This window comes from Haliotis asinina, chromosome 12 (assembly GCF_037392515.1).
Source record: "Haliotis asinina isolate JCU_RB_2024 chromosome 12, JCU_Hal_asi_v2, whole genome shotgun sequence".
Classification (NCBI taxonomy): domain Eukaryota; kingdom Metazoa; phylum Mollusca; class Gastropoda; order Lepetellida; family Haliotidae; genus Haliotis; species Haliotis asinina.
This window is the reverse complement of record NC_090291.1, coordinates 17,598,168-17,612,330: the sequence shown is the minus strand read 5'-3', so window position 1 is coordinate 17,612,330 and position 14,163 is coordinate 17,598,168. Positions and strand designations below refer to the sequence as shown.

The 14,163-nt window shown below is 39.0% G+C and overlaps 1 protein-coding gene across 1 annotated transcript; it reads right to left on the bottom strand.

The window, feature by feature from the left end:
• Positions 1 to 3,149: 3,149 nt before the first annotated feature.
• Positions 3,150 to 10,790, bottom strand: LOC137257627 (sodium- and chloride-dependent betaine transporter-like). The gene is made up of 4 exons (XM_067794956.1): positions 10,471 to 10,790; positions 10,186 to 10,317; positions 8,455 to 8,728; positions 3,150 to 5,330 (listed from the first exon to the last, which is right to left on the bottom strand). Exons 1-4 carry the CDS (start codon positions 10,604 to 10,606, stop codon positions 5,321 to 5,323), a joined length of 552 nt encoding a protein of 183 aa, XP_067651057.1. The 5' UTR covers positions 10,607 to 10,790; the 3' UTR covers positions 3,150 to 5,320.
• Positions 10,791 to 14,163: the final 3,373 nt, after the last annotated feature.

Here is a 14,163-nt window from a genome sequence, read left to right as displayed (position 1 = left end):
CTGTAGTGTCAGTGATTTTGCCTAGTGATTACAAGGTCATGTTCACAGAGGCATCCAAAGAATATCAATGAGCCCCGCCAAACGGTACTTGCTCCAAGATATTCAGATGCGATTACGCATTCAGCGTTGGAAAACCTTAAGGACCATAAGAAATCAATTTTCGTCCGCCCAACCTCTTCCATTTAACGGAATTGCAATATTTCGAATAATACAGGGGGTATCATAGCATCAAATAATCTCAAAAACCATATTGCATTACATTACTTTAAATAATGCTATGAATAGGTTGATCAAGACCGTTTTGAGCTTCAACTGCAATAACGCTTAAAGCTTGCGTCCATAGTATCTTGATGCTAAAAACAGAGCTAAAAATATAGCCTTGCGTAACTTTTACTCCGTTCTGCTGAAAAATGAGGTTTAGTGTATTCATTTTCGTTTTCACAGCAATGTGTACACAGCAATCATACGTAAACGTCACAGTAATATATATGTTAAATTGCTAAATTACGATAAGATATTGCCCTCATTTTCGTGTTACCTTGCCCAGTTTATTCACATGTGGCGAGTGGACAGTGTCCACTAGCGAAATAGTGGAACGTCTTAGCCAGCAGCCATGTTTGTGCTGTTGCACATATAGAGTTTCACTGCATCAAGCATTTAACAATATTCCAGCAATGTGACACCAGAAATGGCTTCACATATTGCATTCATTTGGAGAATCGAACGCGAGTCTTTCGCGTGACAAGCGAACGCTTTAACCACAAGTCCCACCGGGGTGTACATGAATGTCTGTCAGTTCCGTATATAAAGCGGTGTACCCCACCTGTACCGATACGGTGCAGATATAGAAGTTCATCATGCAATGCCACTAAAACAGTATTTCTTATTATATGCTTAAATATCCCGACACCATTCGTCTACTTACAGAAGCGCATGTAAAAGGATCAAGTCGACTAAATGGTGGCCATGGCTCGGTCTCTCTCAGTATCATAATTTTGTTCGTCGAAATGGTAGTAAATTGTGTGTTGAACTTAATTTTCCCTAAATGTGTTATTTAACCCTACATAACAGCTTACTGTTCCAAAACTTCCACACATTTTCATTGTGTAATATATTTTCATGCGCTGTGTAACAGCGAATATGTTGAACGTGCCGTTGAGCTCGATGCGAAGTCATCTTACTGGAATATGATAATATCATACTGTGACACTGTTTGCAATGCATCCCTTTTTGCCTTCGATGATTATCAGAAGTAGAATGCAGACTCGTTATAATTAGACCCCAGAAATATATTTGCTGACACGCAATATCTTGTTCATGTACGTACAACATTACTTACATATTACCTTTGTTGGAGAAATACAGGCTAAACTGGTCCAAATTGAAACTTTGAAACTGTTTGAATACTTCTATGATGCATCAAGTGCTGTATTTCTAAGTTTTCATGTCCATGGACATCCTTTCGTATAATTATATACAACTTAGTCGGTAAACATGTCGATCCCTATATCATCTATAGTATTAAGCTGTGGTAGAACCAAGCGCATACAGTATGTTTCTTTAAAGTGTGAGAGTGAGTGAGTTACAATTTACCGTCACATCGACAATATTTCAGCCAGAGCGAACATTTAAGTGTTTTACATAGTAAATTAGGGTTAGTCATAAAGACCTGTCATCGAAGGACAGTCAAACAGACTTGAATATCACAATATCAAGAAATACAACTACCAGAAATACAAGCCACAATACAATATAAAAAGACTGTTGATCGTCAACAACTGAAAGTAGACTACCACACTATGGACCATGGGACTGGATCTTCAAAGTGTTCTCAGAAGGGAAAAGGGTCGCCCCTGGTTTGAAGTTGCAATATCTGACTCGGTGATATCAAGACCTACTCAGGTCCTACTCACTGTTCATTTGGTGCTACCGATGTGTATGCCTACACTGCAGTTGAAGCCCCAGTAATAATACAACTGCGTACAGGTCGTCGTCAGGAAAACACACCTACATCAGTCTAGCCATATCTCCAGGTTTCATTTCTCGCCCACCGTTTCTTTTGTCCAAGTTGCATTTGTCGTTACGCAAAGGGCACTCTTTGAAAACATTGTGGACAAAGGGGCGACATAAAGTGTATAGATAGTCTGTGTTCTCTGCATTGTAAAGTGTAACATCGACTAGGACGAAAGTTAAAGTGAAAAGAAACTGGTTATCTGGCGGGATCATTGTGATTCTCAGTACCGTAACTCTAAAGAGCATAGCTATCGGTCCTTCAAACCAAACACAATGTTGATATACAGACTGCGTGATTTCTGAGTCATGTGAGTGAGTGAAAAGAGTCAGTGAAAGAGTTACAGTTTGCAGCCACATCGGCAATATTTCAGCCATATCGTGACTAAAGAGGTATTACATTAGCAATAACTAATATACATCTGGCAACTAAAAACAGTAAAACAACCAGAATATCACAATTTGGGGTATTACAGCCAGAATTAAACATTATGTGATGGTTTGGTACAACACAACAGAAAATACGAGCTACAGATCGCCAACAACTGAAGTAAGATCACTATACTATGAACCATGGTTACTCACAGTACCTTTTCTACCGATATGGAGCCTAGCTGGATTTACGTCACCGTCAGATTTAGCCATAAATTACAAAAAGGTACGTTTCTGATAAATCTGATGTTTGAAGTTACTGCATGCTTGCATCTTAATAGTGGTTTAGAGTTGCCTCCCTTGATTCAATCTTTCGTAAAAGTATGTGGTTTGACTGGAGTTTAACACGGGGCCGATCGAGAAGATTCTGGGGGGAAACTGTTACAGTCACGCTTTGCTGCAGTGTTCGAGAATCTGTGTCAGTATACATAAAGGCTGGTTGTGTTGACGGGCACACACGAACTTTCACTGGATACATCTGTTTGCTCGTCGTTTAAGGTCATGCCGTACTGCTCTCATTGTAATCAAGCCCCATTTAGTATTTCTGCTCTCACTGTAAATGGCAAGACTCAGGTGAGTTAATATTTGATATTTGTGACCCATTGGTCATTGTTTGCTCAATATTATATTTATTATACTGTATTTTTTATACTGTATATTTTAGACTTGTCTATTTTCAGAGTTTGCTGGTTCAGAGGGGACTCTTATAACTTTGTCATGGCAATTTATTAACCGAACAGTTTATCTTCATCCAATTATAATTAGGTCTCAGTTTTGAGTGAGTGTGAGTGAGTTGATATTTAACGTCACATCGGCAATATCTCAGCCATATCGTGACGAGAACATTCAACAATGAAAAAGAGCATATATACATCATAAAACCTGTCGACGAAGGACAGTAAAACAACTAGAATATCACAATTTCAATTAAAACTAGCATGGAACGTTAAAACCAATAGCACTATTTAGACAATACAATATAAAAACAGACTATAGATCGCCAACAACAGAAGGTAGACCACCACACTAGGAACCATGGGGACTTACAGTACCTTTTCTACCTACATGGACCCTAGTTGGATTTACACCATCCCTTCAGCTGCTGGCGATTGTACGAAAAGTTAGCCGAAATTAAAATGACATGAATACTACTATTAAAATCCTGGTAGACTTAAATTTTCTGTGAATGTTCGTGGACTTGCGTACCCTCTCAGGAGGACAATAATTTTACACTCAGTTTTGAACAATAACTTGACCGGGTTAAGATGAAACATTTTTCAGAAATTATTGTTTTTGTAATAATATTCTTAACATGATTAACATTTCATATATGAATTAAGGTTTACTTTGGAGGGGTTGTCTTTAAATATACAATTGGATGAACAGCCTACCCTCGTCGTGTAAGGAATAGAAAGAAGGGAGAAAAAAACACATATTCCTGCTGTGATATGAACTCTTCTGAACTTCTGTCGTGGGAACGCTTCTGAAAGTACTGCTATCAATGACTCAAGTGATCCAAACTGTCAAAATATATTTTGAAATATGTTACTTAATATATACAAACCACAATTCAATATTGCAGTGAGGGATTAGTGAGTGAGGAAGTTAAAATTAAACCTGTAATCAAAGGACTGTGAAACTACTAGAATATCACAGCTCTGAAGTTAAAACTAGTAATCACAAAAGTCTTACGCTTAAAATCCTGATAGTTTTTAATTTACTTTGGGAGTTTGGGGACTTACGTAGATGCGATAGATTGATTAAACGCAAAACACAAAAGGTCCGAAGACATCCTAGGGGTTGTAAATGCATGAGTAGTGAAAAGAAAGAAAACCATTCTTTGCGTTTTGAACATAATGCAACTGTTGTGAAAAAAGAACATGAAAACTGTTTCTGTATATCTGTATCTAAAAGGTGTAACCAAATAGAGGTTGGATTTAACGGGAGATTCGGTCACGGCACTGTCAACAATGTCATTGATATGAGCCAAAACAATGTAACCGGTGATGTGTTATGTAGCTTTTGCATGAAATCAAGGAAAGTGTCTGTGATGGATACGATGCTACGATGCAATGTAAGTAGAATTATCAAGTGGTAAGACAAGTAGTAAGTTACAAGATACATTCGTATTTCCCCAATCCATCCCTCCCCCAGTGACAAATACTCCCAAGTTGAAGGACGGGTCTTCTCCTCGTTCAGAAAATGTGAGACCACGTGTGTTATGAGTTAAAACAGATATATATACACTAACAATGACAACGGCCCCACTAATGTAGTGAGTGAGTGAGTGAGTGAGTTATTATTTAACGTCACATCGGCAATATCTCAGCCATATCGTGACGGGAACATAACACCGAAATGGAATATATGTGCATTATAAAAACCTGTCGACAAAAGGACAGTAAAACAACTAGCATATTACAGAAAAGAGGTAAAACTAGTAATTATACGTAAAACAGTGACCACAGTTGTGGCAAAGGTAGCTGGGCTAAAGTTTCAGCGTAGATGATGAAACCAAGGCCTATTCTGTCAGCGGAACAGTATAAATCAATGGAAGGACAATACAATTACATACTTTCTCGTTGAATCTAAAATGAACAGGTTTTAGGAAACCTCACGTTGTCCTTGCAAACGACGTAATTGGAACGTCACTATATCGCGAGAATGAGGCTTACCTGAAGATACAATCCACAGAAAATATATATACATATATATATATGCATTGATTATTAAGTTGTACAGTGATGAAAGTTTCAACTAAAATAGCGTACAATGTTGAATCACCTGATGTAATTGTTGTTGAATTTATAGTAGCTGCTTAAAGTGATCAGTGTGCCAAACGTTGTACCCATGGAATAAAAGGCTTGGAGAAGAGCTTCTAACCATACCTGTAATGGAAATATACACCAGTAAATGTGATGAAACGTCAAGCTTGAACTTTCTGACTCAAGGAACTTTAACTATTTCTGTGCAAAACGTCTAATTTACATTTCTTTAAAAAAAACATCTCGTTCATATGTTCCCTTCGATACGTTTCAGTTCTTGCTTCCTAATCCGCATTTAATTACATAAGACGTTTACCATGCATCATAGTTATTACATAAATCTATGCTTTCATTGTATACTATAAAAATAGCATTGAATCAATTATATTTTGCCAATATTTCAATGTATAATATAATGGGCTAAATGTCTGGTGGAGTATCATTGGCGGTCTCATTAAGATATGACCATTGTAATTCGGAGACGTCAGAGTGAGTGAGTTTAGTTTAACGCCGCACTCAGCAATATTACAGCTATATGGCGGCGGTCTGTAAATAATCGAGTCTGGACCAGACAATCCAGTGATCAACAACATGAGCATCGATCTGTGCAATTGGGAACCGATGACATGTGTCAACCAAGTCACCGAGCCTGACCACCCGATCCCGTTAGTCGCCTCATACGACAAGCTGAGTCGCCTTTTATGGCAAGCACGGGTTGCTGAAGGCCTATTCTACGCCGAGACCTTCACGGGTCCGGAGACGTCAGAAACTGTGCGACAATTTTAATGCTCGGGGGTAGAAGAAGGTAGACTATCATGTATCATGTATCACACTGTATCTGCCAAAGGAAAATGTAATCTGTGAATATACATTGGTAATGTTTTGATGCTGTTGTTTTATTGAAGGAGTTCCATGTTTTAGAAATGTAATTGTCTTACTCATATTTCAATCATATATCTCCTAGAATATGCCATACTTCTGGCAGACCTGCTGTTGGCCAACGTCACTCTAAGACTGTAGGGGTGGGGTAGCCTAGTGATTTCAGCGTTCGCTCGTCCCGCTGAATACCCGGGTTCGATTCCCCACGTGGGTACGTGTGAAACCCATTTCTGGTGTCCTTGGCCGGGGTATTACGGGAATATTGCTAAAAGCGGTCTAAATCTAAACTGATTCACTCCAAAACTATCACACTAAGACGGAGACTACAAGCCGACACGGTTACGTAGCTCGATATTGTACGAGCGCATCAATATAATGATATGACTGACTCATGGAAATGGCGGGCTCATACGTAACTTTACAGGTCAAAGTCCAGAATGCCCACGAAACAAACTTGGGCAGAATACAAATGTAGAGGTAAGAAAATGTTGAGTTCAGATGTGAACACTCTCCAAAACCACAAGTACCTGCAAGTGCTGCACCCGTGATTTCTTTTGTAGATGACAAAACTAAATTCAGGGAATTGTCACATTCATACGATAAATCATGTTTCACAGCATATCCTACCGCCCTACCTCTTTCATCTTTTGATGATATTGACCTATATTATTTACCAGCAGTATTAATTTTAATTTGCACGAACTTTGATCATAATCGCATGCAGCTGAATAGTTGATATAAATCAAGCTAGGGTCCATGCAGGTATCAAAAGTACAGTAAGTCTCCATGGTCCCTAGTATGAGGATCAATGATCAGGTGATGGTGAGTTATGGCCAGGTTTTATATTGTACTGCCCAAATAATGCTATTAGTTTTAACTTTCCATACTGGTTTTAGTTGTCATTGTGATCCTAGTTGTTTTACTGCCCTTTAAAGACAGGTTTATAGTATACACATGTTCTATTTCAGTGGCAAATATGTTCTCGCCAGGATATGGATGAAGTATTGCCGATGTGGATCATTCACTCTCTTAAGGCAAGTAGACTCGATGGTGGGAACAAGTTTTCAAGTGTAGTAATAACATCGGGTTTTATAGTAGTACCGAAATGCGTGCGAACAAAGCAATGTGCAATTCTCTACAGTTTTGAAGGGAATGTTGTCTGAACAACCACTACATTTTACCTAACCGGCAAAAGAACCGATACCAAGTAAAAATAGCTGATATTACAAACGTCAAATTGCCATTTTGAAAAAGGAAGTTGAGTTTAATAGTAGGGGTATGGGCAATATGCACGAGGCGTCATGTTGCACACACACCTGTTATCATAATTCACTTGCGGTGAGAATTCACTTTTTACGCGTCTTACCTCACCTTAACTGAACCAAGTTGCGAGAAGTCGGGGCTGATGAAATATCGAAGCCCATCGCCAGATCCAGGCATCATGCACGACCTGATCAGCAGCGCCGTCAGGAGAACGTACGGCGTCAGTGCAGACACGTGAGCAACCTAGAACTCACATGTTACGGCTAACTTTAAATGGAATACGAAAATAATTCCGTCCATTTCTGTGTGGCTGCACAGACCCGAAGTTGTCGATCCCAGTTGACACCTCAAGGGCTTTGAACCTTTCAACATTAACGTTTCCTTAGGATTAGTGGACGTATACAGAGAGATGAACAGTACTGATCTAAACCTGGCATAATGGTCAAATATTTGGTGCGAAGAAGCACCGTGTCTTGGCAATGGACTCGTAACATTAATTCAGGATGTACACATTATCCTTCGCAGTTTCGAGTTAGTTATTCTGACTCAATCTTGTCTGTCGATATTTTATGGAGCTAGGGAAGAAACAGCAATGCATGCTACACGTCGTAATTGCTTAGAGTGAAATTTATGGTGCTCATCTGTGGATTGCCTGGTCCAGACTCGATTATTTACAGACCGCCACCGTATAGCCAGAATATTGCTGAGGGTGGTGTAAAACAACAAACAACGAAATAACGCAATTGCTTACGGCCGAAACGACCCTTAGGTTTCAAATGATAATGGATAACGTTACGTTATGGCGAGAAATCATTCCTACTGGTGACATGGACCTTTCAGAAATGATAAAAACAAACACATTAACGATTGTTCTAAAGGTGAGGGCAATGGAAATTATTCACCATGATCTGTTTAGTTATGAACAATCACGATATGGCTGCAATGTGACGTTAAATGTTAACTCACTCACTCACTCACTATGAACAATCAATATGAGACGTTAAGGTTTACATCAACTGTATGTTAATATATATTTTTAAATTGCACGCCCTACCTAATTTAGAGATAACCATGAGAAGCTTGAACAAAACCGATCAAAACATACTGCCAGAATTCTTCAGCTGCAGTCAGAGTTGAGTTCGGCTTTCTCCAAACGGCGGTTCGCAGAAGTTGGTGCTCCACAGTGCTGTTGAAGTCGACTTTGGATGAGCCATTAGTTACCTTGTTGGTACACATAGGGGTATTCCACCTATTGTCACAGGTTGTCCACGGCAAGGAAGACCTGAACGACTGGCTTACATAGAACATTGCCCAAGCCATGATTAATGTGTACGGCATGAGTCCGACGATGAGAGTTAACAGTTGGGAGATTCCGATTCCTGGAACGATAGGTTCATGTATATTGTAATATTGTAGATGCATTGTGAAGATTCAGTGGAAGAATGTGCTGGGGAATTTGGTACGTTACGTTACCTATGGAGGCAAAGGTAATATAGAAGCTTCCAGAACAACGAAGACATATTCAGCACTGGATGGAGTGAGTGTGTTAAGATTTATGTCACCACTTTGGTAATATTTCATCACTTTAACACATAAACGGGCAATAGGCCGCCAGCAACTGAAGGTAGAACACCATATGAGGGACCATGGGGTCTTACAGTGCCGTTGCTACCTAGTTTTTAGAAAGTGCTTTAGAATATGCTTTGCAACAAACGGAAGGCTCAATCATCTTGCATTATTATCAAACTCAGATGTATGGATATTTGGAAACAAAACTGCTGCTATTAGCAGTGCTAGCTTTGCTGTCACTACTACGGGTATTTTATCTCACGCTGTCACTTGTAAGTGTATTGCCATTCTATAGTGCCATCAGAATATCTTTGCAGATTTACTTCGTACTTCGTAAACTTAGTTAATGCTATTAAGTGAATATAATTTCTTTTCTGCCAGTTACTTTCACGCTCAGAAAAGTTATTTTATAGTTCCAAACAATATGAACTTTACTGCTCATATAATATGGTTTCTATTGATTACACAGCGAGAGAGAGAGAGAGAAAGGGAGGGAGAGAGAGAGAAAGGGAGGGAGGGAGAGAGACGTCTGCTAACGATAAAGACACGTTCGGACGAACATTGTGGGATGCCGCTATTGATTACACACACACACAGACAGAGACAGAGAGAGAGAGAGAGAATTCAAAATTCGGGGACCATTGGTTGAGGTACCTTCGATGTTTGTTTATGTTCCCTGAGCCGAAGGGCGGACAAGCAGGAACATCGAAGGCAAGGAGCACAGAAAAAAACAAATACACCCCCCCTCCCCCACCCCAAAAAACAAAAACACAACAAAAAATCCACAAAACAAAACAAACAAAAATAAAATAAAAAAACATCGAGGGTTCCTCAACCCGTGGTCCCCGAATTTTGAACTGCTTGAGGCATGAGTATCGGATCGTACACTTCAGCCAACGTGTGTGAATCAAACGATTCGAATCTTGCATCTTGCTGTTTTGTTCCCGTAGTTATTGTCTTAGTAAAGTCGCCGCGATGTAATGCCGCTTCTTAATATTTGCAGGGACTGCATCTGAACGTTTTGTCAGAATTTATTTATTGGAATGCAAAGCAAATGTTTTCGTAGCCATCGCTAGATATGGCGTACGACAGAAGAAGAAAAAATTAGAGTTATGTCCCTTCCATCGATTTGCTTTCGTGAAATATCGGTAATTTCCGTGCATTCGTTTGCATGCTCTCGCAATATAATGATTCGACGCGTTTAATTCTCATTTTTGTACATTTTACTCCTGAGCTTATGTGATGCATAAAAAATTAAAGTGGTCACCTTTTTGAAGTGGACACACAACCCAGACATGATTGACACTTCTGCTGGTGAACTGTCCCATGGAAACCTCCAGGAAAAACAACGGAACACTGCATGCGATGATAGCAGAGAAATATGGAATGAGGAAGGCACCTGCAATATGTGTCTCTGATAACAACAGTTCTACAGGTAAATCATTTAATGCATCCGTAAGAGAATTGCATTCATGCATTAATCATTTTTTAATGATATCACCTTCGTGTTATATTTGTAGACAGTTGCGTTTCAGAAAAGTAATACACTTACCGCCACCATTTCTATTACAAAGATAAGGGAACCTCAATAGCGACCCATATCCAGTACAGAAACCAAGCATGGACAAGATGCCCTCTCTCTTTTGAGCCCAAGTTTCTTTCTTTGATCCCAGTCTTTCCTCGGGCATCGTGAAACGAGTGAACTCGGCTCAAACCCCTGAGAAATGAAAGGGTAGCTATGTGGGTAGCTCTTTCGATCGTATGCCCTTCAGCTTAAATTTCGGTCTGATCGTTTGGTCCGGATGTTATTGAATATTTGAAGCACGGGAATATTTCATTTGAAACCTCCGACTCACGCCGTCGGTTCCACATGCATTCCCGTCCTTCATATACTCAGTAACACCCGGAAATTGGCCAACACAAGATGTTTATCTCCTAATTAAATACTACCTTGTTTCATTGGACAGCCCAGCATTTTCAAAATGTTACATTCCTCAGTTGTTAACCTGTACGATAATGCAAACATATTTTCACGGTAAGTTGTTTCCATGTTTGCATGATATCAGCCCACTTTAACTCCCTTTTGACTCTCGTTACTCTAACACGGTGGACGTCTTGCATATTCTGTTCATATCAGGTATGCTATGTTTATCATTACAAAGTATACAGCACCTTCATAGTGTATGTCGATTTTATGGGCAAAACTGACAACTTAAAGATGATGCAGAGTTTCTCTTTTCGAACTTCCTTGAAGAACCATCTCCATATTAACATGCTGTACTTTTGAACTTTCTTTGGTCTGTGATGATGTTAAAAAATCCTCAAAAGACTCCCGCTTCAATAGAGGGAATATTTTGTGTTGTATCTGAAAGAAGAAGAGTGGTCATGCGTCGGGCAGAGAAGCAGTTAAATAACTGGTATCGCTATCAATCCATTGTTTATCAACTCGATATATTCACATTCATGTTATTGCATTTGGAAACAGATGTTGTAGAAATTGCCTACACAATATGCTCTCTCTTTAGCATTTTGATGGGAAGCGTTTACAAGACATAACAACAGATTGTCCACGGTCAGGATTTAAACTGTATAAGCATCATGTTACACCAAGGAATCATATCAAAGTTTTAAAAAGTGAATTGTATAATGTTTGGTTTGGTTGGTTTTATTGTTTTACGCCGCCCAGCGGTTTGGAAATAATGCAGGAATCTGAATGAGACAATTCAACGCTCAACATGACGACATGTGTCAAGCAGCAAGGTTGACCATCCGATCCCATTAGTCGCCTCTTACGACAAGCACGAGTTGCTGAAGACCAATCTTAACCTGGATGTTCATAGGCGCTGTGCTGTTGTGATGGGATATTTCCACGGCATATTGCAGGCTCTTCAGCTCGCATTTGGTTACAAAAAAACAACCATTCTCGACATGCTACGTATAGGAAACTCTTGATGACAATACTCCCTTCATCACTATTTGGCCTTCTTATGACAATGTAGAATCTTTTCCAGATGATATTGGTACCTCTCTGTGTCTGCCTATGTATGTGTCTGTGCACATATACAGTCCTTCCATCACAAGGGATAGTTATTTTACATCACGAACTATGAAGGATCTTTTAATAATGTTAGTTCTCATTTAATTACAACATTTTAAAAAGAATTAAATTTGTTAACTGATTTGTAAATAGATAAATGTTTGTGATTGAATCAGTAATTGAATGTTAGTGGCTGTATCCTTGAGGGGGTTTAAAGTACTGTTGAAATATTGTCCTCCTGAGAGGGTACGTATGTCCAAAAAATTCAAAATACATTAAAGCTTTCCACCATTTTTAATTGTATCACATGTGTATTTGCAATGTATTGATAGGCTAGATGTGTCTAAATTGATAACAACTGAAAGGACGGTGTAAATCCAGCTAGGCTCCATTGCAAGGAGCATATGTACAGTAAGTTCAAGTGGTCCCTAGTATGGTGATTTACATTCAGTTGTTGGCAATGAACAGCCTACTTTTATGCCGTCTTGCCATCTTATGAAGTTGTTCATTATTTAGCCTCTTTGTATTGTGTGTATAGTCCGTATAGTGTATAATTTTAACAATTAATGCTAGTTTTAAATCTAACTGTCATTCTCCGGTTGTTTTATGTTATACATATATTCCTTATCAATGCACAGCAGGTTCTCGTCAAGGTACGACTGAACTATTGCCGATGTGACGTTAAATATTAACACACTCACTCACTCTAACTGTGATACTCTGGCTGTTTTATGTTATACATATATTCCTTATCAATGCCCAATATGTTCTCGTCACGATATGGCTGAAATATTGTGATAGATATCAACTGACAGACTCACTGGTCTGGTTGGTCTGCACCACCGAAGATGTTCGTTCCACTCATCCTCTGAGTTCAAGTGTCTGTAGGCTGGCAACCCCCTGTTCTTTCAAGGTGTTCATGTCAGCCACGTAGGTTGGTAGAAGCTTTGAACGCGTAACTCAGTCAATAACCAGGGACCCTTACTTTCTCTGCATCAGCTTACAGTATCAGAGAAACGTAAGTCCGCCAACAAAGACATAACATCTCCGTCACAATACCGATGGCAGAAACTGGTCTGTAAAGTCTTTGTAAGAGGCATGTCACAGGCACCTGTTGGCAGTCTGAGGAACCTTACACAATGTATGCTAGGGGTGGACACCTTTTATGTTCTGGGGTGGTCATATTCCCCTCCCACTGCCATATTGTAAGAACGGCCCCTTAACTCTGCCAGTCTTTGAAGAAAAAAATTGGTTAAGTGTAATCTCTGTTCAGATGTATTGTGTTACATATTTACTCACGACTCGTTACATTTCATCTCAGGTTATCAGTTATATTTCATGTGGGGTTACATATTTACTTCCAGTACCTTGATACTTTTCATGTGTGGACACATGTAGTACTAGAACCTCGTTATAGTTCCTGCTGCGTCACAAATTTAGTACTAGAACCTCAATATATTTCGTGTTAGGACGGGTTTTTTTTGTTGTACTAGAACCTCGTTACATTTGATGTTGGGACATATGTGTAGTACTAGAACCACGTTACATTTCATGCACCTACATGGAAAAGAATTATCACTGGCCATCGAATACATGGAAATAGAGCAAATGATCCAGTACAGCACGGTGTGTTTGATTTTGAGGCAAGGTTTTTATAGTAACGTATCTTACAGAGAAAGTAATTGCATCCTCATTTCCAAATTGTATGTATGTGTAAACACAATTGCATATTACATGTGAGTCATACATCTCATTTATATTTCAGCCATTATTTACTCTATTTTTTACAAATATTGGGATTGCACAATTACCAATACTGATAAATAGTATCCGTGACTCAGTTGTATGAATATTCTCTCTAATGTACAAGTTCTATTTATGTATTTGTTATGTAATACTGGGTGTTTTGGTGTATAACTCATGTCTACATTTATATAATGTACAAAAGCAAAGGGAAACTTTATCAATTATTTCACGGGTATACATGATTCATGCCATCAATGTGTCTATTACGGACATATGGTCATTTTGTTGAATATACTGTATGTTTGGCTGTCGGTCAGTATATAGAGTGTTGTTGTCTGTGGATAGTGAACAACAGTTGTCCCATGTTGGAGCGGCAATTCAAAACATGCCTTTTACAATAATTTTACCCAACACAAGGTAAAATTAATTTACTATAAAAACAGTTAAGGATCTTTTTAACCC